General features: G+C 50.7%; 1 protein-coding gene across 2 annotated transcripts in view; it reads right to left on the reverse strand.

Annotated features, from left to right (window-relative positions):
- Positions 1-23,169, reverse strand: part of SGSM1 (small G protein signaling modulator 1) — a 73,225-nt gene that overhangs the window by 21,509 nt on the left and 28,547 nt on the right. The window contains exons 5-16 of one of the 2 annotated variants that reach the window (XM_043438137.1): positions 20,300-20,452; positions 17,009-17,076; positions 16,599-16,744; positions 16,336-16,467; positions 14,541-14,665; positions 12,441-12,508; positions 11,173-11,336; positions 10,859-10,991; positions 7,201-7,365; positions 5,210-5,348; positions 2,781-2,845; positions 737-882 (exon numbers count right to left, since the gene is read on the reverse strand). In XM_043438137.1, the coding sequence (XP_043294072.1) occupies positions 737-882; positions 2,781-2,845; positions 5,210-5,348; positions 7,201-7,365; positions 10,859-10,991; positions 11,173-11,336; positions 12,441-12,508; positions 14,541-14,665; positions 16,336-16,467; positions 16,599-16,744; positions 17,009-17,076; positions 20,300-20,452 (1,504 nt within the window). The remainder of the gene's footprint in view (positions 1-736; positions 883-2,780; positions 2,846-5,209; positions 5,349-7,200; positions 7,366-10,858; positions 10,992-11,172; positions 11,337-12,440; positions 12,509-14,540; positions 14,666-16,335; positions 16,468-16,598; positions 16,745-17,008; positions 17,077-20,299; positions 20,453-23,169) is intronic. The other variant, XM_043438148.1, reaches the window with a different exon arrangement.

Here is a 23,169-nt window from a genome sequence, read left to right on the forward strand (position 1 = left end):
CAAAATATAAATTCTTGGGGTCCACTCTTAGAAGTGCTCAATCAGTAAAGCTGGAGTGGGGCCCAGAAGTCGATAAATCTTTTGCATTCCTTAGGAAACGTGCAATCATGCTCATAGACTGCCAGGGATTATGAACACTTTAACTTTTCCAGAAAGGTAAGCTGTCATATCCATTTAAATTGAAAATGGACATCAAACAGCTTTATTTCTAAGAATCTACCCTTGAAATAAGAAAACTAGTATAGAAAGGTATATGCTTATAAAGATGTTGACTATAGCACTGCTGAAATAATTTAAAAAAAAAAGAAAAGAAACAGGAACAGCCTAGATGTCCATCATTAGAGGAAGATTTGACTAAATTATGGTCCATGCATATATGAGGGGCTAAGGTTCTAACATGCAGTATTTCACCTAGGATCTGGAAGATGTCCTTCATATAAAAGTAAGTTGATCACTCAAAATGCAAATATAATGTCACCTCATTAAAAAATGAATTTCAGCTTTATCTATATAGACATACCTGTGAATGTATAAGTATAGGAAATGTATAGCAAGCTCTACACCAAACTGATACTAGTCATTAATTTAGGGTATCAGAACTGGGGGGGTGGGTGTAGCAGAGACATAATATCTTAAAACTTTTAAAAAATATGTACACTTGCATTCTTCATTCTTTGAAGAATGATAAGAGGTCCCCATAGTCTCTGTCCCCCCAAAGTCTCTGGCCACGCCTTACTGTGCTGTCCTGCAGGTACTGTTCCCAGATCCCGGCCGTCAGCCCATGTCCAGCATCACAGGGCAAGTCAGGGGACACGATCATGTGATTGACCAGGGCTGACAGGTGGGTCCTCACGGTAGACAGGTGTCTGCAGTAGGCAAGCCCTGCGGGGAGGGAGGGAAAGTGTCGCTGCCCAGCATCCAGCACCCCTACCTTGTCTCACGAAGTCTCCGAAGTACTGTCCTCGCAATCTGACCGAACCCTTGTGACCAGCAAATTCTCATCATCCCCTTTTTCCAGGTTGAGGAAGGTGAGGCTCAGAGGGGCGAAATTACTTGCTGGCTTAACTGCTTCATGGCCCTGTGACCCTGGGGAAGTCACGTCACCTCTTTCAGCCTCAGCTGGGGTGATGCCCACTCCTCTCCAGCTGGAAACCAAGGCATTTAATTCACAGGCTGGAGGCAGGAAGGGGCAACTGACTCTATGGACTCATGTGCCTCAGGGTGCCTCCAATGAATACTAAGAGAGAGAGAATGGGAGAGGAGAGGACTTGTTCCAATTGCAGCTGGATAAAGAAGGCCCTGAGGTCAGTAGCAGGGGAGATGCTGAAGGCACTGGTTTGCTTTCAAAGATGGCTCTGCACTCTTAGAGGATTACCCGCCAACCTTCATCAGCTCCACCCTGGGTGCCTGGAGGCCACAGTGCCTGGCCCACATACAGGATTCAGCAAACGCTGGCCTGTGTTTGCTCTGACCATGCTCTTTCCTTCTGGTTACTCCCGACCCCCAATTCATCCTCAAGTCCCAGAGAGGACCCTGGACCAGCTGGAGCCTGAGGACTCAACCCACCAACAATCGGGCTAATCACGATGATTATGACGACGACGGTGTGATAGCTGACACTTACCCAGCACACACTCTGTCCCAGGGTGCCGCTCTCAGAGCTTAGATAACTTAGTTGATTCTCACTACGACCCTATGAAGCAGGTCCTGTTACTATGCCCATCTTACAGATGGGGATACCGAGGCACAGTCTGCATGTATCACTTGCCCAGGTCACGGTGCTAGGTGTGGAGCTGGGATATGAACGCAGACCATCTGCTCCAGAATCTGGGCTCTCAACCACCATCAGGGAGGAGCCACATCATGTGAGGGCATCAAGCCCACCTTGACTCCCACCCCTTCCACCAGGAAGCTCCTCCACTGTGGTTTCATAAATACTTGCCCAGCGCCTCCTCCATGCCAGGCCCTGCATTAGGCACTGCGGATGGATGGTAACAGAACAGGCAAAAAGCTTGACCTTGGGGAGCTCACGCTTTCCCCGTCTCTCCAGGCTGATACGATCTGCACTATTTATTCACAGGAAAAAATACTACTACATGCAGGATGTAGTAACACTTTCCTAGATTTCCTGAAAATATACACATGTTTTATCTTCCCCATCTACGCTGTGAGGTTGGGGAAATAAAACCTCCTAAAGAATCAAAATAGGAGAGTGGAAAAACAGTCCTTGCAGGCCTGGGTTTGAGAGCCCCAGTGCTGTCACTTTCGCTGTGTGACCTTCGGCCAGTCCCTGTGCCTCTCTGTGCCTCAGTTTCCTCATCTGTTAACTGGAAACCATCAGAGCACCTGTGTTATTAAGTTAGTTTTTAAGTTATTGGAAAGGGATTAGGCCATCTTACTCTTCTGCTCCTACCTATAGGAAGAAAGAACTGACATCTATTGAGCACCAACTGCAAGCAATATTAGGTGCTTTATGTATGTTTCCATTTAATCCTGAAAACACACCCTCTAAGGTGGGAAACAAGAGATGCAATGGTAATTAAACCTTGCTCCTTCCAGCAAGGAGCCCGGTTGTTCACTGCCTTCTCTTAGAACCACGGGGGAAATTTCATGCCCAATCTGTAAAAGAGGAAACTGAGGCGCAGGGAGGTTAATGTAACCTAACCAACACCAGACACCTAGGAAACAGCCAGGCTCACTCCCCTGATACTGCTGATATGCAGTAGGCACCGAATAAATGCTCCCTGGAGACCATAATGGCAAATAAGGCCAATACGCACATCCATAGAAGGCTCTGGAAAGGATCTGGTACTTCATATTGTCACAGAGAAGCTTCAGGGGAGCCCTGCAGGTGGAGCAAAAGGAAGACATTTAGTACAGATCCACACATAGCCTGGGCTTGCTGGAGAGGAACATAACTCATTATCTCTGGGGAGCAGATGAGAACCAGCCAGTCAAAGAGACCAGGGATACTGTTGTCTCCACCTGCGTAGCATCACTGCCCCTTCTTTTTGGAAGTTTCCTCCTTCCCAATTCTGTTCCTATGCTTTGGGTGGAGCTGATTCTACCCAGTACATGACTCAGCTTAGAGGCACAGTGCTTGGGTCAGGGGGGCATCACATGATTCAACCTGGGCCAATGAGAATCAACCCTGGCACATCTACTAGAAACATGACACTCTTCTTTACTTGAGTTCCTAAGCCAGTGGGACACAGGGCAGCAGCTGCTAGGATCCATTTTTATTGCTGCATAGGAAGGGCCTGCCTGAGAATGAAACCATCTTAGAGATAAGCAGAGCTGAGAGCTAAAGAAACACATTCTTGTGTGGCACATCTGGATCCAGCCATGCCTAAAGCCCCCATGCTGCTGGAGGTCTCAGCTCTATCAATACATTTTATTTTCTATTTGCACCAGTTGGAAGTGGGTTTCCATCACCAGCAGAAAATGTTCTGACTTCTAAGGTGACCCAGATGAACCAGAGAGGAGATAGTCTGGGATTCAGAGTCTGGTTAATTGCAAAGCAGGTAATGCCTCAGAGATTCTCCTTGCACGGGAATTTGAGACGGGGATGCTGTTTTAGGTGAAAGAGGAGAGAGAAATATGGCCTCAGAACTGATGGGGAAAACAGGACTGCTGAAAGAAGTGTGGTCCATTCTTGGAGAGAACAGAGTAGAAGAATATCACACCCATTAAAAACCCAGGGAGACTGGGAAGGAGGCAAGGCTGAAGTCCTCCGGGCAGGCACAGGGAGGCGTTAAACACGAAAGACACCCTCTTGTGCCCTTAGGCTGGTGAGGCTCAGGCAGCCTCAGGTTACATAAGGGCAGCATCACACTGGTCGCTGCTCCCTAAAGCGGCCTTGGCTGTCCGTAAGGTGGTGAGTTCCCCACCACTGCAGCTGTGGAGCGGATGCTATGAGTGGGGGTACTGGGTTAGAGCAGCATTTGTCAATGGTCCAGGGACCATCAGTCACAGAATCACTTGGGGTTTCTCCAGCATGTGGATTCCTAGGCCCTGCACAGATCTACTCAATCAGGATCTCCAGGAAGTGGTCGAGGAAGCAGTATGTGATCCCCAAGGTGATTCTGGTGGGTATTAAAGTGTGAGAATCTCTAGTCATTTCAGTGCTTCTCAAGCTTACAAGCACACACTTCATCTTGGGACCCTAGGTGATGTATTAAACGCAGATTCGGCTTCAGTAGTTCTGGGGCGAGGGGCAGAGAATCTGCTCAGGTGATGATGCTGCTGGCCCACAGACCACACTGACAGCCAGGAGTTCTGTGGCTTCACAGATTGGATGTTGGCCCCCACTTATATTCCTACGACTGAAGAATGGGCCATGCACTGGGACAGAGGCCCAGCAAGGGAAAAAGGATTCCACTCTCCCAGGCCAGGCCAGGCTGGGTCAGTGGGAAATAGGACCAGTCTCGTGAATAGGCCGAGTAGTCCGGAGAAGACAGAGCTCTGTGGACAAGGAGAGAGACCATTTGGGGATTTAACTTTATGCAATAAATTTAAGAAGTGTCATTTACTGAATATCACCATGTGCCCGGTACACGGACTGGCCGCTTTTAAACCATTATTTGTCCTTAAGACAGCTAAATAAAGCAAGCATTTCCTTTAGTCACTGGTATTCGCAATATTCAAGATGGTGGTAACTCCATCTGCCAGGCCCGTGAATGTAGAAAAAGTAAAAATCCCTGCCGATGCATGGTAGACACATAGCATGCATGATAAGTCATTTTTTGTTGTAATAAATCACTGAGATTTTAGGACTGTTTGTTCCAGTGACAGTACCTTGTTGATCCTGACTGATATATGTAAGGAAGCGAGGACTTCACAAGGCCAGGATTTAACCAAGATCTGAATGATTCTATGTTGTTGTTGTTGTTTAGTCGCTCAGTCGTGTCCGACTCTGCAACCCCATGGACTGTAGCCCAGCCAGGCTCCTCTGTCCATGGGATTTCCCAGGCAGGAATATTGGAGTGGGTTGCCATTTCCTTCTTCAGGGGATCTCACCCACCCAGGGGTCGAACCCACCTCTCCTGCATTGACCGGCGGGCTGTTCGCCGCTGGACCACTAGGGAAGCCCTGGATGCTGCTATAGCCTGTGTTAACTCCCCTGACTTCAGCGCAGGACAAGAAACGGGCGCCCGCACACCTCCAGTCCGCGCCTGCATTTCTTCGTGCACAGCCCAAGCCCCCATACCTCTCATGGCTGCAGCCGTTGGCCGAGCCACCATCAGCCGAGCCGCTCTGCAAACAGGAGGAACAGGAGGACTGCCGGGGGCTGGGTTGCCACAGGGATGGCAGGCTGCTCACAGAGACATCCATTAGGTCCTGGGGAACTGTGGTGGTAGCAAGGGCAGAGGAAGAGCCCTGGTAAAGCTTTTGCGGGTCCCAGAAACCTCACCCCAAAGCAAGCAGCTCACCCCCACACCAGCGCAGGGACCGGGAAAGACCCTGAATGGCACAGTAGGAAACAGCGACCTCAATCACCGTCTGACCCAGGTCCTTGAGCCCATCCAAGTCAATGAAGGCCACCACCAAGATTGCGGGTCCCCAGGGTGATAGGAAGGGCTGATGGCAGTCGAAGAGACAGAGAGAGATCAGAGCCAGACAAACAGGCCCAGTCGCAGAGCAGGAGGCCAACCCCCACCATGTTGTCCTTCAGCTGTCCTCATGGGAGGCTGGCAGGAAGGCAGGGGAGCCCGCTGGGGAATCTGGGGAGGACCGATGGCCTCGAGTCCCCAGAGGTAGGTCTCATGGGGAGCCCTTGGTGGTGAGATGTAAGGGAGCCTGGCTCAACAGGGGAGGCAGGACACTCAATAGCAAGGGGACCCAGAGGAGTCCCCACTGATGAAGATGCCTGCAGGGTCCATGGTCCTGCTCCTATAGCCGCTCTACCAAGAGAGCCTCAAACAGGTTGGCAACTCCCCCAGAATCACGTGGGGTGCTTGTTTAAAAGCCATATGCCTGTATCCCACCCGTATGCCTGACCTACTGGACTAAAGTCTCCTGGTGATACAGCCCTCGGGTCTGTCTTTCAAAAAGAGTTCTGAGGTAGCAGCCATGTCTGAGAACTAAGGGGCACAAATGGTCTCCTAACTCTTGGACACTGGTGGTTCCTGATCAACTGCTCCCAAGGATGTACCACTCATAGTTTCCCATATTGTTTTCTTTCCCGGCTCCATGGAAGCCACAGCATTTGCAACACTGCAGAACAAACACACCAGTGACCCAGGCATTACCATTTCTATGGTTAATTTCCCGGCCTCTTGGTGCAAAAAAATGGCATTTTCTCTAGGACAGGACTTGCTGACTATCTCCTGTAAAGGGCCAGGTAGACAATATTTGAGGGTTTGCAAGACATTTGGTCACTATCATAACCATTCTACTCTGCCATCCTAGAACAAAACTAGCCAAAAAAATTGCAAACAAATGAGGATGGTTTATGTTCTAATAAAATTTCATTCAGGGACACTATAATGTCAATTTCATATTGTTTTCACCTGTCACGAAATATTGTTTTTTTTTTTTCAATTATTTAAAAACGTCAACACCAACCTCAGTTCATGAGCGAAACAGAGGATTTGGATTTTGGCCTTAGCTTGCCAAGCCCTGCTTTAGGAACTTAAAGGGGCACACATTTGCCTGGTGAGCAACGCCTCCTTAAGGATGGCTGGCAATACTTGGCCTCTCCCCTTGGCTCTAAGGAGAGGAGGAGTTGTGGACCTGACCCCCCCAGTCATCAAAGCGCCCTTGGTGACAGCGTCTGCCCACCCACGGACAGAACAGAAAGCTGCTAACAGAATGAGGTTCTGGGGTCCATCAAAAGTGGCTCTGTAGCAGACTCACCAATGAACTGGCCAAGAAAGACCAGTCAGCCCCTATAAAATGTTCTGGAAAACATCCCAGTTCTCAGCCAACCTCCGGGAAGCACTGACCAGGACACTGGCCCCAGTGTGGCAAGCATGCCCCCAGCCCCAGCCTCTCGCCCCCTGCAGACATCATCAGTGGACCCCTCTGCTGCTGAACCCACAACACTCCAAGTTGTGTCTTGTAGCACAGAGGCAAGACCATGTAAGGGCATCCATTTTTCCCCTGCCTCCATCTCCCCCTGAGGACCCAGACTCAAATGACAACATGGCAGAGGCGGCCAGCGCCCAGTCCCAGGGGTGAGGGGAGCCCAGACATTACTGAGGGGCTGCGGCTTCAGGCGTGACGTGGGGAGGGTCGTGTCCCAACTGGCTTGCGCCCACCGGCTGCCCCTGGCCACCACTAACACGGACCGGCCTGCAGGGACCACCATCCAGGCAGGGCCCGCGGAGATGAGGGGAGGGCTGCCCAGGGGGCTGGAAGCAACTTAAGAGACAAAAATAAAAGCACCAATGAAATGGAAGGTCTGCGGTGGGTGGGACAGGACACTGAAAAGGCGGAGGAACCAATTCCCCGGGGGTTGAACCTTTCCCCATCCTGCTCCACAGTTCCCGTGGCTTGTGTTTGTTAGAGGAAGAAAGAATGCCGACATCTATAAAGAGCCTACTATGTGCTGGGTGCCATACCATAAAGGGAACCGCCTCACCTCTGATGAGCCTGTAAGGCAGTGGTCCCCAACCTTTTCAGCTCCAGGGACTGGATTTGGGGAAGACAACTTTTCCACGGACCAGGGTTGGGGTGGATGGTTTGGGCATGATTCAAGCACATGACATTTACTGTGCACTTTATTTCTGTTATTATTGCATCAGCTCCACCTCAGACCAGCAGGCATTGGATCCCGGAGGGTGGGGACCCCTGCTGCAAGGGATGTGTTTTGTGTCCTATTTTGCATGAGAGAAAACGGAGGCTCAGACCGATGAGACAACTTACTCACCCAAAGCCTCACCAGGTCGTCACTGGGGTATCCGGTCTTTTTGGCTAAAGTCCCTTCTTCTCTTCCCACTAACAACAGCTGTGGCTTTCTGAGCTCAAGTCCTACCATTATTCCCTTTTACAGATTAGAAGACTGAGGCACAGTGAGTTTAAGCAGCATGCCCAAGACCACCCAGCTAATAAGTGATGAAGCTGGGATTCCAACCCAGAGGCTCAGACCCCGAGATCCTATTCATACTCTCTCAGCTGTTCTCCTGTCGGCTGTTGACTCCCTAACCCATCCTTGCCCTAGATCAGCGGGTCTCAACTTGGGTGCTGCTGGCTTTCCAAGGGACACTTGGTGATGTCTGGAGACATTTCTGGCTGTCACATGTGTTGGTGGTGGGGACGGATTCACTACTTGGCATCCAGTGAGTGGAGACCAGGGAAGCTGCTCAACATCCTACAGTGCATAGGACAGCCCCCACCACAAAGAATTTTTCTTCTTGTTCCGTCGCCAAGTCGTGTCCGACTCTGGACCCCATGGACTGCAGCACTCCAGGCCTCCCTGTCCCTCACCATCTCCCGAAGTTTGCCCAAGTTCATGTCCATTGAGTCAATGATGCCATCCAACCATCTCATCCTCTGCTGCCCCCTTCTCCTCCTGCCCTCCATCTTTCCCAGCATCAGGGTCTTTTCCAATGAGTCGGCTCTTTGCATCAGGTGGCCAAGGTATTGGAGCTTCAGCAGCAGTCCTTCCAATGAATATTCAGGGTTGATTTCCTTAAGATTGACTGGCTTGATCTCCTTGCTGTTCAAGGGACTCTTAAGAGTCTTCTCCAGCACCACAGTTTGAAAGTATCAATTCTTTGGTGCTCAGCCTTCTTTAAGGTCCAGCTCTCACATCTGTACATGACTACTGAAAAGACCATAGCCTCGAGTATACAGACTTTTGTTGGCAAAGTGATGTTTGGTTTTAAATACACATCCTACAGTGCATAGGACAGCCTCCACTTCAAAGAATTATTCCATCTGAAATGTCAGTGGTGCTAAGATTGAGAAACCCCGTTTTAAACACACTAACTTGGCTGGGGTTTCCCTGAAGGCAGACAAGGATTTAAGTGCAAGTTGGGAGATGTTTCCAAGAAGCACGGGTAGGGAGAGATAAAGGGACCCAGGAGGAGAAGGGCGAAGAGAGTAGCGAGTTAGTCACCATGTACGTTGCCGTTATGGACTACTGGCACTTGACCTCGTGAGGGGTCTCTTGGACACGTGCAGAACACACGTTTCAGGATGTTCTCACTCGAGGGGTGAGAGAGCTGGGGCATTTATACACAGCTCCTGCCAGTCACTGGCTGCTCCAGGGAGGCAATGATTGTAGGCCACCCCACCCACGGGCAGAAGGAACCCTGGTGGCTGCAGAAACCCTTAGGCACGGAGACACAAGGCTGGCAGATGGCAGAGGAGCTGCACGCATAGAGGGTGTGAGTGGGAGCAGATAGCATCTGTTCCCCTGGCACGCCCAGGACCACGACAGGCTGCCGCGGATATTCCCCAAAGAGGAAAGACAGTGAGCACCCAGCCTGGCTCCCACTAGAGCCTACAAATCACGTGTTGGATTTGTATAGCCAGGGAAGGCAGCAGCTGGGCACCTGGCCTTCGGATGAATCAGCCCTCTGGGGGGAAGTGGTACCACAGAGAGGCTGGGCCAGCTCCAGACCTTGATCCTGGGCGGGAACAGATGGAGGGATGCACGTCAGGACACTCTATAGCTCTTAATGACACAGGAATGTAAGGCTTTCCTCCTAACGGGCCATAAAGGTACACACAAGAAAACACAGGCTAACCCAAGACCTCAGCACCAAGCCTGCCCCCACACCCCAGCTCTGACTGCAGTGGGTGTGAGCGAGAGCATTGAGAGGCCTGGCATGATGAGTCCAACCTCGCCAGGGAGGACGTCTGCTTTAAAAACGCCCTCGCTGCCCAGCTGTGGTCCCTTAAACAAAGGGAAGCTCGGAGCCATTATCCATCAAATGGGGACAACAGGGCCACAGAGGGTTAGATAAAATGAAGTTTCCAGAAACAAGCTATAACTTATTACTCACTTGTTTAACAGACACACATACAGTGCCTAACAAATGCCAGGCTTCCTTCTGAGAATTTATCAAATATTAATTCATTTAATCGCCACCACAGCCCGCTGGAATGGATGATCTTTGTAGCAACCGCAGTTTGCATTCACTAAGCAACTACTTCACAGCAGGCCCCATGCAAACGGCAGGACATAAGTTATAACCTCGTGTGCCAGTGTCTAGGGTCGTCCTTCCCCTCTGCTGTCTTTTATTTATTTTTTTGGTCACGCTGCATGACTTGCTGGATCTCAGTTCCCCAACCAGGGATTGAGCCCGCTCCCTCGGCAGTGAAAATGCAGAGTCCTAACCACTGGACTGCCAGGGAATCACCCCCTCTGCTGTTCTTGACAACCACTTGAGGGCCTACAGTATGTGAGGCCTCATTCTATGGGCTCATGATGACCAGCTTATTATCTCACTGAATCCTTACAACAATCTGTTGAAGTAAAAAAAAATAACAGTAACAACCACATAATAGCATTTGAGTGTTCTTTCTGGGCCAAGTACTTTATCTCATTTGATCCTCGTGAGAGTCCTGTGAAATAGGTGCTATGAACACCCCCATTTTACAGATGAGGAAACCAAGGCACAGAGGGGTGAAGGGATTTGCCCAAGTTAAACCAGGATTCCAGAGCCCATGTAAAGGCTGCTACCCCATGCCACCTCACACCCAGGGACATCTAAGTTAGCCAAGTAGAGAGTGGTTATTCATCTGGAAGAAAATCAAGGCTGCCGAGACCCTAATTTCTTGATTCCAAGTCCCCCGGCTAACCCCAGAATTCACATCTCTTGTCCTCTGGTCCCACGTAGCTGAAGTCAATTTCAGGACCAGCTAAACAGATTGACTCCCCGGGCCGAGGGCCAGGGCCGCTTACCGAGTTCAGACTGCGTGCCAGGGTAGATGATCCTGAACACGTAATCCGTGGCCTCGTCATCTTCCTTGTCTGAAGACGTGGACTCGGATGAACCCTGGGGGCTTCGCTTGCGCAGTTTGGGGAACACTTTGCCCTGAAAGAACACACCCCAAGGCCTGGCCCCTGGGACACACCTGTCCCTCAACCTGCACACCCTGAGGGTCCCTGTGGGGCGTGCATGAGCCCACCAGCCACACAAGGGCCCGAAGGCAAGAACGGCCACTCCCCACGGCTGACCTCCAGCCCGCCTCCCTGGGCCCCCCATGATCACTCACCTTCCCCCGCTGAGACCAGAGCGGCGGGTCCAGCTGCCCGTGAGGGAGCAGCCCATTCTCCAGGCACGAGAGGAACTGCAGGAGGTGCCCTCCCTTGGGGAAGCGGAAGGGCGGCCTCTGGATCCCGTCCTGGCTGACCAACACCACCGTCCCGCCGCTGTCCACTGCCGCCGCGACCCGGCCAGAGGAGACCCGGCAGGAAGTCACAATGAGGCATGGGGAGGCCCCCTCCTCCCCAGACATCCCCAGCCAGACCCAGGGGTCCCGCTCGGAGGCTCTGGGAAAGGCCTGGGCAGAAGGTCAGGGGCAGTTTTCACCTCCTCTGAGTCTCCCTCATCCCACCCGCCATGGTCATCAACTGGAGAATGACAGGACAAGGTCAAGACAAAGGTGGGTGGCCTCCCTGCAGTCACCCAACAAAGGAAGATGATGCCCCTTCAAACACCCTCAGCAGGTTGACCTGACCTATTTCTGTATGGAGGCTGTCAGATAGATCCCTCTGCAGGGCAGTAATTGCCTCTTGCTAGCATGCATTACACGCCTTAAGCACTTACTGTATACACACACAGCACATTAAAGGCACTGTCTTACTGTAATACTCAAAACAGCCCTGTGAGGCATATCTCTTATTGCCTATTTTGCAAATGATAAAACTGAGGCTCAGAGAGGTTATGTCACTTGCCCAAGGTCACGCAGCTGGTGAGTAGCAGAGCCTGGGTTTGAACCCAGGTGTGTTTCATTAAATAGGCTGAAACCACTGTCTTTGGTGCCTTGGTGAGGTGCAGATACCTTGCTTTCTAAAGCAGGATGGCCTTTTGCTTATTCAGAATATACCTTCTTTGAGCATTAAACTCCAGTTATAAATCTTCGATTTTCAGAACACTGACTTTGGAGGGACAAAGGCCTGGGTTTGGCACCAGACTGGGGAGCTTAGAAAGGATGTCTTTGCACCATGCTGCTTTCTCAGCTCTAAGATGGGAATGACGGTGCCTCTAGCAGTGGGTTGTAGCAACGACTAAATAGCAGGCACGTGAACAGTGAGAACCGTGCCTGACACATGGCTTTGATGCTGAGCCCTTAACAAATGTCACTTGATCCTCACAACAACCCCATGAGCAGATACTGGTACTATCCCCATTTTACAGATGTGGAAACTGAGGCTCAGAGAGGTGAGGTCACTCGTCTGAGGCTGCACAGGTACTAAGGGGGTGGGGAAGGCAGGGGACCCAGGAGGAACCCCCGGCCCCACGATTACCCGCAGTCCCTACCTTGCTGGTGGCAATGCAGGTAGACAATCTCCTCCAGGCGGATGGTCATGGCGTAGTCCCAGTAGACGCTGGAAGGGGAGGGAGGGCCAGGCTTGCAGGATGCCTGCCCCGCTAATCATGGGGACGCCCCACCCACAGGCTCCTCCACCCGCCTCACCAGGGCCACCTAACCCCAACATCCATGTCCCCAGTCTTCCCAGACCCTATCTCCCCTTCTTCTGGCTCCAGTATCCCAGTTTTCCAACTTTCCCCCTACACACACATTTCTTTAACCCCAGTCCATGTGGCTGAGGCTGACCTCTCCTACTCTCCCCCTTCAGGACTCCAGGAATGGGCACCTGACCCTGGCTTGGCGGATCATCATATGACAGTGTTCTGGACCATGACCCAAGCAGAACCAGTGAGACTCAATTATTAGATCTATGTGAGAAATCTCTGGGAAAGAAGGGCTTTCTGCTAGGAGAGCAGCGGTAAGGACGACAGAAGTCTGGAGACGTAAAGAGCCCTGGCAAGAAAAGCCTGCCTGTGAATGGAATCAACAGTCAGGAAAGTAGAGCCAAGAGATGGAAAGGGTTTGGGTCCTCATTTGAGTCCCTGGATCCAGCCATGCCTGAAGCCACCACCGCTGGATTTTTTTTGGTTCATGAGAGCCAATGCTTCAGGCAGCTTGAGTTTGGCTTTCTGTCACCAGCAGACACTGGGGAGAAGATGTGAGCAAGACAGACTCCTTGCCTTCACAGAATTGAGATCTAAAGGGTGAGACAGTCAGAACACAAGTAGGGACAGATTTATTATGATTTTGTAAATGCTAAGAAGGAGATTCAGGGCTCCGAACTCAGCTGGGAGGTCGTAGAAGGTCTGATACTGAGGTTTCAGATGAGTAAGGTGAGATAAGGTTCAAGGGCAAGAGTGTTTTCTGGCTCCCAGAGGATTTCTCCATCAGAAACTTAGGTGTCAAAAAAATAAATAAATAAATAAAAGAAACTTAGGTGTCTGGCTGGAGTTGAATTATCTGGCCCAGCTGAGGACTGACTGTACCTCCCAATGACCCTCTCTGAGGACAGATGGTAACCTCTGCCCAGGAAGTGATCAGCTTAGAGAATGATATTAATCACACCAAAGCCTGGTGGTAATCGCACTGAGGCTTAACATCACACAGAACACAACAACAGTGCTCTGTTTATGGCCCTTGAAGAGAGTCCTTATTCTATACATATATATACACACACACACATGCATACATATATATGTATATAAATACATATATATACACACATACATATATTTACATTTATATTTACAAGTATGTATATAAACTTCTAGATAAAATCCTATAATCCTATGACGTCTGTTTGCTACTGCAGAGCAAAACGCAGGGCAGAGGACGGTGAGGGGAAGGTTGTTAGGGCTGTGTGATGGGTACTTGAGTTCTTTCTACTTTTATGTTAGAAAGTGAAAAGTGAAAAGTCGCTCGGTCGTGTCTGACTCTTAGCGATCCCATGGACTATACAGTCCATGGAATTCTCCAGGCCAGAATACTGGAATGGGTAGCCTTTCCCTTCTCCAGGGGATCTTCCCAACCCAGGGATCGAACCCAGGTGTCCTGCATTGCAGGTGGATTCTTTACCAGCCGAGCTATCAGGGAAGCCCTTTATGTTAGAAATTCCCCATAAGCAAAAGTTTTGAGGAAGTCAAGAACATGGACAATAATAATAGAATCCCCAGCCACTAGGTCTCTTAGGAGCATGACTCCAAGGCCTCTGTTGGGTCTTATAACTCACAGGGTATCCAGGAGCCCTAGAGGAGATGCTCACAACCAACACCTCCGGCTTCCTTTTGCATTGAGTGATGGGTAATGTGGCTGGAGACAGGGGAATACTGTCATTTCTGGGCTTACAAGATCTTTGTTAGTATTTCTCTCTCCTGGTGGTGTTTGCTCAAGGCACTGCCCAATGCCCGTCCCCTAAGACTCTTCCAGTTGGGTCTCAGATCCCATGAACTACCCATGAGGCCACAGGTGCAGGGAGGCTGGGCCACTTGGTCATAACAGATGGGACACGGCGCGGTCGGCCCTGTGCTGAGGGGGAGGGAGGGGCTCACCTCTTCTCATAGTCCAGGTCCCCCACAGACCCATTCATCAGCTGGTTGGGCGTCCACTTCAAGGTCATGACGTCAGCCGTCTGGTGCAGGGACAGATACCCCGGCACGGCCTCCATGTCGTCTCTCTGCAGAGACGGGGGGACTCAGGCCTGGTCGTGGTGCCGGAGCCACAGAAGACACGGGCCCCGACCTGTGGCATTCGCGGGCACACAGCCAGAACCAAGAGGTTGGCTCATTCCCTCCAAGGCCGTGTCCGTTTGGAAGCCCCGACCCTCCTTCCAGGTGGCTGTGCTAAGCGAAGCCTTCTACCACCAACCACCAGGATGGGTTTGGGTCTGCAGGGTCAGCTGTGGAAGCCGCCCGTTCTACCCAGGGCCCTAATGCAAAGACGGGGTTGTTGGGGGGGTGGTCTTTAGAACAAGGAACGGGGCTCTGCCCTTTCAACAATACCTTTTCCAAAACAGAAGGCATTTATCTGCCATCACTGTGGCCAGTCTTAAGGGAGAAAGAGAGGGCAGCTGAGCTCTATGACGCATCCCACAGATGTTACCCAGAGGCCCCTCCCCAGACACCCGCTCCACGGTCCCCACCCAGCAGCCCCATCCTCCGCCTTCCCAATTCATAGGCTGAGCTTCTCACTTGCTCCACTTTATTCCAAGTGGGGTGCAGTGGAGGGGGCTCCAAGACTCACACGTAAGAGGCAGCCCTCCTCCCTGCAGACCCACCCCCCAAAACACATGGAGACAGAAGACCACCGACATTTACTGAGCACTGAGGGTTTACCGAGCCTGTCTCTGCTCCACCAGTATCATCTCAACCACACCGCAACCCCGGGAGGTAGCATCCTTGCCGTATTTCATTGATTCTAAGGCACACAATTGTTTTTTTCACATTTTAATGCGCCTGAAGTGGGGATGCCTCTTATAATCAGCAGTTCTCTTACAACTGTGACAGTCATTCTTGCCCAGTCTCGTGCAGACTCAGTCACAGACGTTTATATTGTTGACCCCTCAATGAGGTTCGGTGTAATGCTTTTTACTCCACATGCAGAGTACGGGGGCTTTTTAAAATGTCTCTGAAAAGATGATAGACTGTGATCTGATTGGAAAAGTGACTGTGTACACAGGAAGACTGCTTCCTTCGTATGTACACACCAGTAGCTGCGCTCCCTAAGTATTGGCTGTGAAGATGTTCACCTTGATATCCTAAGCACCCCGTGCAGAGCAGGTTCAGCACAAATGAGGGAACTGAGTGAGTGATGATGAGGGAGAATGATAGATAAGCCAGCTGGGTGGAAAGGTAATGGGTAGATGGATTGGAAAACAAATGAACAAATGGACAGGTGGAGGTTAAAGATGGGTGGATGGATGATTGATGGGTGGAGCTGATGATGGGTAGAAGGACGGATGGATGTATGGGTGGATGTAATGATGGAGAGAGGGATGGATGAATGGATAGGTGGCTGGGTGGACATAAATACAGGCAGATGGACAAAAAGTGGTGAACGGATGCATGAACAGAGGGGTGGGTGAATACAGAGGCTGGAAGAGAGTTGACTGGCTGGCTGGGTGGGACACTGACAGATGAATGGATGGATGAATGGATAGAAGGAAATACCATCCTGTGGGTGAACACATGGAGAGATGGAGATATTGGCAGATGAACGAACAGATGGATCAGTGAGTGGATGGATGGATAGACGGATGAGCAACCTGGGGCCACAGGGACCCCCCTCCTCTGTAACCTGGAGCCAGACCCGCAGTGGAAGCCCTGGGCCCAAGATGGGGACCCTCACCGGCTGGACCAGAACGTTGTTCTTGCCGTAGAGCAGGGTGGCGCGGGAGTTCTGATGCAGGGACTCCACATAGTCACGGGCGGAGAGGGAGGGCCGGTCGTCCATGCTGCCACTCGAATGCCTTTTCTGGATCTGGCAACGTGAGGGGAGGCGGCGGGTGAGGCCTGAAGTGACTGTCAAGGCCGCAGTCCACTCCCCACCTCCACGCCGAGTCCAGAACTCAGCCGGCCTGCCCCCCAGGGCCCCACGTCCTCCCCACTCACGCAGAGGGCCGGACGCTTGGTGGGTGAGTCCTGCCTGAGGTGCGAGCTGTGAATGCGGTGCCTCTGGACAAGCTCATCGGCCGAAGGGTCCGTCCAGAAGTGGTCGGAAGTCTTCATCTTGGTGTACTCCAGGGCGCAGGGCCCCACTGCAGAGCAGACGGGGCTGGGAGCCCATCGCCCAGGAGAGTCCTCCCGCCCTCCTCCCACCAGAAGGATCACTCCCCTCCGGCAGCTAGGGTACCCCAGGCTCCTGCCAAACAGAGACCAGCGCAGGAGCCTGAAAGTGAGAGGCAGGGAGCAGTTTTGAAGGTGGGAGGCTGGAGGGAGGCGAGACAGGCCCTTAGCAGGTGCCCCCTCGAGCCGAGACCAGAGATCCAGATGAAGCTCAGAGCACTGGCTGGACCACTTACCCAGCAAAGACGCAAGGATGGGGCCGTCCACCGGGTCCATCAGGAGAGCTTCCTTCTCGTAATACTTACTAGCAAGAGAGGAAAGGACATGCAGGGTTGGATGGTGACCAGCAGAGGGCGCAGAGTTGACTACAGCCTGATGGTTGAGAGCCGACAGACTGGGTTCAAAGCCCCTCTGGTCACCCAGTTACCGCTGTGAGCCTCAACTGCCCCATCTGTCAAATGGGCATAATGATAATATTATGGGCTGCCTAAGGACGTTTGAGAGCGACAACAGATGTCAGGCAATTAGCAGAGCACTTGGCTGTAACTGCTTAACACAAAGGCTGTGGAAAAGCCTTAATGATAATAACAGGAACAATCATTAGAAGGCTGTTGAGGCCTGGCTGATTCTGTCTGCCTCTCTTGCATCTTCCATCTCAGACAGGAAGTCACTTAGAGGCTCAGATGACATCTGCCCTTCTAATGTTATCGAGGCAATAAAACACATTTTAGCTGCGGTGTGTCCCCAAAAGCTGTACTAACAGGCCTTCCCATCTGGGTAACCAATGCAGATGATGCTGGTCTGACATGCTCAGAAATGCCTCCTGGCCTCCGACTCTCCAAAATATCAATGCAATGCTGTCAGTACAGCGTCTGTGCTGAATGGTTTCCGTTTTTGTTCGTCTGACTTGTTGTGTGTGTTCAGTCGCTCAGTCGTGTCCGACTCTTTGTGACCCCATGGACTGTCAGGCTCCTCTGTCCATATAATTCTCCAGGCAAGAATACTGGAGTGGGGAGTCATTCCCTTCTCTAGGGGATCTTTTCGAACCAGGGTCCCCTGTATTGCAGGTGGATTCTTTACCGTCTGAGTCACCAGGGAAGCCCAAATTGTTGTGTACTGGCCTCGGATTCTTTGCAAATTCACATGGTCTAGAAACAGAACTCCAGAATGGGAAGGACCTTGTTCTGACTCCTGAGGGATCTCAGGCCCAGAGAGGGTAAGTGACTTGCCCGAGGCCACACAGTAGGTGGATGTAGGCTACATCCAGCCAGTTCAGCTCTTCTTCCCGTTCAACAGCAGGGGGCGCAGAGCCCAGGATGTAGAGTTGGACCAGCTGGGGGCCCAGCCTGGCTCCTCCCTCCCTCTCTGTGTCCCTGGACAGGTGACTACCCTCCCTGAGCTGCAGCGTCCTCAGCTATAAAATGGGAAGAATGACAACTCACCCACCCAGGGCTGCTGGGAGGAACAAATGTCCAACTGCACGTATTAAGTTCTGACATCAGGAGAGGGTCTCACTAAATGCGGCAACGCGATTGTAATATCACCCCAAAGAAATCTTCAGTCAACCAGAACACCAGCTGGGGCAGAATGACATGCCCTGGACATGCTCAACATCAAGCTTATACATTTCGGTGTCAGATCTGAATCTAATACTTAGAGACACTTTCCAGCCCACCACTCAGTTTCTGTTCCCCAAATCAGCACAGTTATGTGACCATAACCTGAAAATAATGTCTTAAAAATCACAGGTATAGATGGGCGCAAGATGTGACTTAGAGGGCAGTCCCAGGGAGTCTCTTCAGGGTGATGGGTGCTTTGGTACCGTACTCTGTAGCCTGAGTGTGGTGTTGGTTTTATGAAACTAGGCATGTATTAAACTTTCATAGAATTATATAGCAAAAAAAAAGAGTATGTTTGGTTAACGTATTATGCCAATGGCAATTTCTTGGTTTTGAGACTTGTACTATGGTTAGATAGGATGTTAACACTTAGGGTAGGCAAGAATTCTCTGTACTACTGTCTCAATTCTGTGTGGCTCTAAAATCCAAAATGTTTAATGAAGAAACAGTGCGTTGGTATTGCTAGTCTGTGTCTTAGTTGCTCAGTTGTGTCCGACTCTCTGCGACCTCATGGACTGGGGCCCGCCAGGCTCCTCTGTCCATGGAATCCTCCAGGCAGGAATACTGGAGAGGGCAGCCATTTCCTTCTCCAGAGGATCTTCCTGATCCAGGGATTGAACTTGGGTCTCCTGAATTGCAGGCAGATTCTTTACTATCTGAGCCACCTTGGAAGCCCTAATAAACTACTCTAATAAGTAAATAAATAAGCTACTCGAATAAACTACTAAATAAACCAATTTTTTCAGCAGGAAAACTCAAGTTCATGTGCCAGAGGCAGTAACCACACAGACCCTGGGCCCACAGCAAGGCAGAGGGCTGAGAGGTGCTGTAATTTACTAGAAGGTGCAGAGGTTAACTGGAGCTCTGGAGCCTGGATTTCTTTCAGTTCCTCTCTGCCCTCTGGGCCTTTGTGCCTGCTGTTCCCTCCGCTGGGAACACTTTTCCCCACACCCTTCTGCTGGGTAACTTGTGTTGGGTAACATGCCCTTCAAATTGAAACGCGACTGTCCCATCTTCCAGGACACTTTCCCTGACTACCCAGAGGAAACTAATCGCCACCCATCATCCATCCTGGCACACTCATCAACGCATTATCACCATTAGCCTGGGCCTGCTCTCCCTGCCCCATGCGAGCTCCGGGAGGGGAAGCGCTTTGCTCTGCACTTTCACACGTATTTTCCCAGCAAACAGGCAAAGGAAAGGAGTGCTGCCCATGAGGACTCTTGGATCACAGATCCGCCAGCAGCTCCTCGCTGCCCTCTTCCAAATATCCAAGTTCCTTGACATGACAGGCAAGACCTGTGTATCCTCAACATCTAGGTTATTGCCTGGCGTCGTAAATGCTCATTAATCATTTAGTGGATGAGTAAACAGATCCATGGATGAATGCGTGCCAAGAGGACTCACACTGTAAAACCTCTACACCAGGCCAATCTGAGCTAGGAGAGAAAATGTGAAAAATACCCCTAGGCCTTTGCAAAATGCTGTGTACTCACTAACTCCTTTTCTCGCCCCTTCTCCAGAGTGGCAGCAATTCCCATCCTGTCCCATTCACCAGAAGAGACAACAGAGGCACAGAGAAGCTAAATGACTCCCCTAGGATCACACAGCGAATGGACTGTGGGCTTAATTCATGGGAAAAGAAACATCTCTTAAGACTGCAAGACCCTTACACCCCACCCCAATTCGGAAGATCCTGCATTGCTATTAAGCACCCAAATCTTCCCAAGGTTCTAAGCTTGGCCAGTTTAGAGTCAAACAACCAGGAGGTCCTTATTAGTCACTTTCAAATCAAGGGTATATCAAGAGGGCAAAAAGAAAGCAGCTTTGTGAGAGAGGGCGCAATTTCCAAGACGGCCAGCAGGTGGAAGCAGAGTGCACCCAAGTGTTGTATTCCTTCCCACTCACCTGCTGTTTTCTACAAGGTAATGAACAATTTTGTCCAGGACCTTCTCAAACAAGGCCGTGCGGATCCACAGGTGCTTGATGGCAAGTGGGGACAGGTTGGGCAGTTTTGGCATCTTTCGCACATTCTCCTGGAGGCCCTGGATCTGATTTCGCCTTTGAGACCAGCAAAGAAAGAGAAGAGATGCTCACAAAAGAGGAAATCCAACAGGATCAATATGCAAATAGGAAAAGTGTCCAACTTCTCTGAGAAATGAAAGAATGGCAATTAGAGCCCACACTGCTCCTAGAGAATGGGAAAAGAGTTGAAAAAATAACAACACCCAGTGAGTGTGAAGGCACTGTCAAACTGACCCTTTCATACACTGGTGATGGGTAAGCCAGATTCTCACACTGAAATTTCTCTCTTACTTTCTCTCTCTCAGCTGGAAAGGAGTGCTGGCCAAGAAGAGTCTTGGATTCTTCTTTCATTTTGGAGGCTCCCCCATTGCTCTGGAGAGGCAAGCTTTTTTTTTTTTTTTTAATTTTATTTAATAAATTAATTTATTTACTTTTTATTAGTTGGAGGCTAATTACTTCACAACATTTCAGTGGGTTTTGTCATACATTGATATGAATCAGCCATAGATTTACACATATTCCCCATCCCGATCCCCCCTCCCACCTCCCTCTCCACCCGATTCCTCTGGGTCTTCCAGTGCACCAGGCCCGAGCACTTGTCTTATGCATCCAACCTGGGCTGGTGGTCTGTTTCACTATAGATAATATACATGCTGTTCTTTTGAAACATCCCACCCTCACCTTCTCCCACAGAGTTCAAAAGTCTGTTCTGTACTTCTGTGTCTCTCTTTCTGTTTTGCATATAGGGTTATCGTTACCATCTTTCTAATTTCCATATATATGTGTTAGTATGCTGTAATGTTCTTTATCTTTCTGGCTTACTTCACTCTGTATAATGGGCTCCAGTTTCATCCATCTCATTAGAACTGATTCAAATGAATTCTTTTTAACGGCTGAGTAATATTCCATGGTGTATATGTACCACAGCTTCCTTATCCATTCATCTGCTGATGGGCATCTAGGTTGCTTCCATGTCCTGGCTATTATAAACAGTGCTGTGATGAACATTGGGGTGCACGTGTCTTATAACACGACAAGCAGGGCACTCCATGACCTTGACCCGTCCACCTCCCCAGCCACCTCCTCACCACTCCCTGCCTCTGACCCCACGATCCAGCCAGACAGGGATCTCTGCAGGTCCCCAAAGCTGCCAAGCTTTCATCTGAGGACTTTCTGTGAGCTCCTGCTTCTTTCTGGCTTCCCTCCCCATTCTATTATCTGACTGAACCCTACTCACTCTCGAGGTCTCAGGGAGGGCACCCCCTCCTACGGAAGCACTTGAGCACCAGCTGAAGCTGGGGAGGGGCCCCTCCGCTGTGTTCCATGGATCTCTGCAGATTAACTTCTTGCTCACTCCTCTGTCTTCTCCTCCACAATGGGACCTCAAAGGCATGGATTATGCAATTCAACTGCTTTTTAAATAAAACTCGGAGAGTCTACCACATGGCAAGCTTTGGCCCTGTTACATGCCTGTATCTCCAGGGCTTAGCACAATGCTTGGCATGTATGTGGGGATCAGTAAATATGTCCATAAAAGAATGATGGCAAAAATGAGTGAATGGGCCCCTGGAATGGACATCTCTCATTTCTCCGTTAGAAAGTTGCTCCCAATGTTATGGAAGGTCCATGGAAATCCACCCCTTTAAGAAGCCATCAGCAGACACCTGGGAATTTAGCAGATGGACTGGAAGACCCCTAAAGACCAAGTGGCTGAAGAGTCAGGTTCCGAATGGGAACTAGCAATGCCAAGTCCAGAGCGCTGCCCATCGTGCAGTTCTGGCCAGCAGCCCTGGGCTGGCAGGGTCTGAAGGGCAAGGAAAGGCCATTTCTCCCGCAGTGAAGTGGAGCGGCCACTCATGGCAGCGAGGGCAGACACATGGCATGCCTGCCTCTCTCTCCCTTCTCTTGCCCGCAACACATGTGGCCACATGTGTTAATCAATCCACGCACTCTTTCCCACGAAGCCCACTCACAACTCCAGAACTTTCCACAAGACAGTTCTCTGTTGGTCTTTGGGCTCTAGTAAAAGCAATGAGCTCCGGCAGGAAAACCTCACTGCCACCAGCACCAACTGGGGAGGAAACCTATTTGCCACCCCTGACCAGGCCTCAGGTTGGGGGCTTGGCTGTGCAGTTGGGACTCTGGGGGTGGTTCTGGTGGGAGGCACTCATTTACACATTCTCAGGCCACGAGCCACCAAGACAATGCCCCCATAAATGGCTGCTTCACTGTGAGCATCGGATCCATGCAGACGGAGACCATGTGGTTATGTTAAACTTCGATCTGCCTGCATTTGGCACAGGCCTGGCTCCGTAGGCACTTACTCATTCAACAATCGTTTCCTGGGCATTTCCCGGGTGCTGGGCGCTGTCCCAGACACTGGTGACCTAATGGGGAGCAGCACATATCCAGATGCCTATCCTCCTGGAGTTCAGAGGCCAGTGGGGGAGACTGATAACAATCAGGTTAACAGTAAATGAATGAATGAAAAATTATAGGTGGTGGTAACAACTGGGAAGATAATAAGCAGAGTGACATAAAAGAGAAATGGGGTGAGGGTTAGAATTTACTACTAGTTAGAGGGCGTTACCGTCCGTGGGGATGACAAGGAATCCACCACGGAAGATGAGGGGTGTGAACTGGGGGGAGGGTACAGCATGCGCGAAGGCCCTGGGGTATGAGAGAGCCTGGCAGGTCTGAGGAGCAGAATGGAGAGTGGAGAGGGTGCGGGAGGTACAGGCTCCTGCAGAGCC

Source organism: Cervus canadensis, chromosome 1 (assembly GCF_019320065.1).
Source record: "Cervus canadensis isolate Bull #8, Minnesota chromosome 1, ASM1932006v1, whole genome shotgun sequence".
In the NCBI taxonomy this organism is placed as follows: Eukaryota; Metazoa; Chordata; class Mammalia; order Artiodactyla; family Cervidae; genus Cervus; species Cervus canadensis.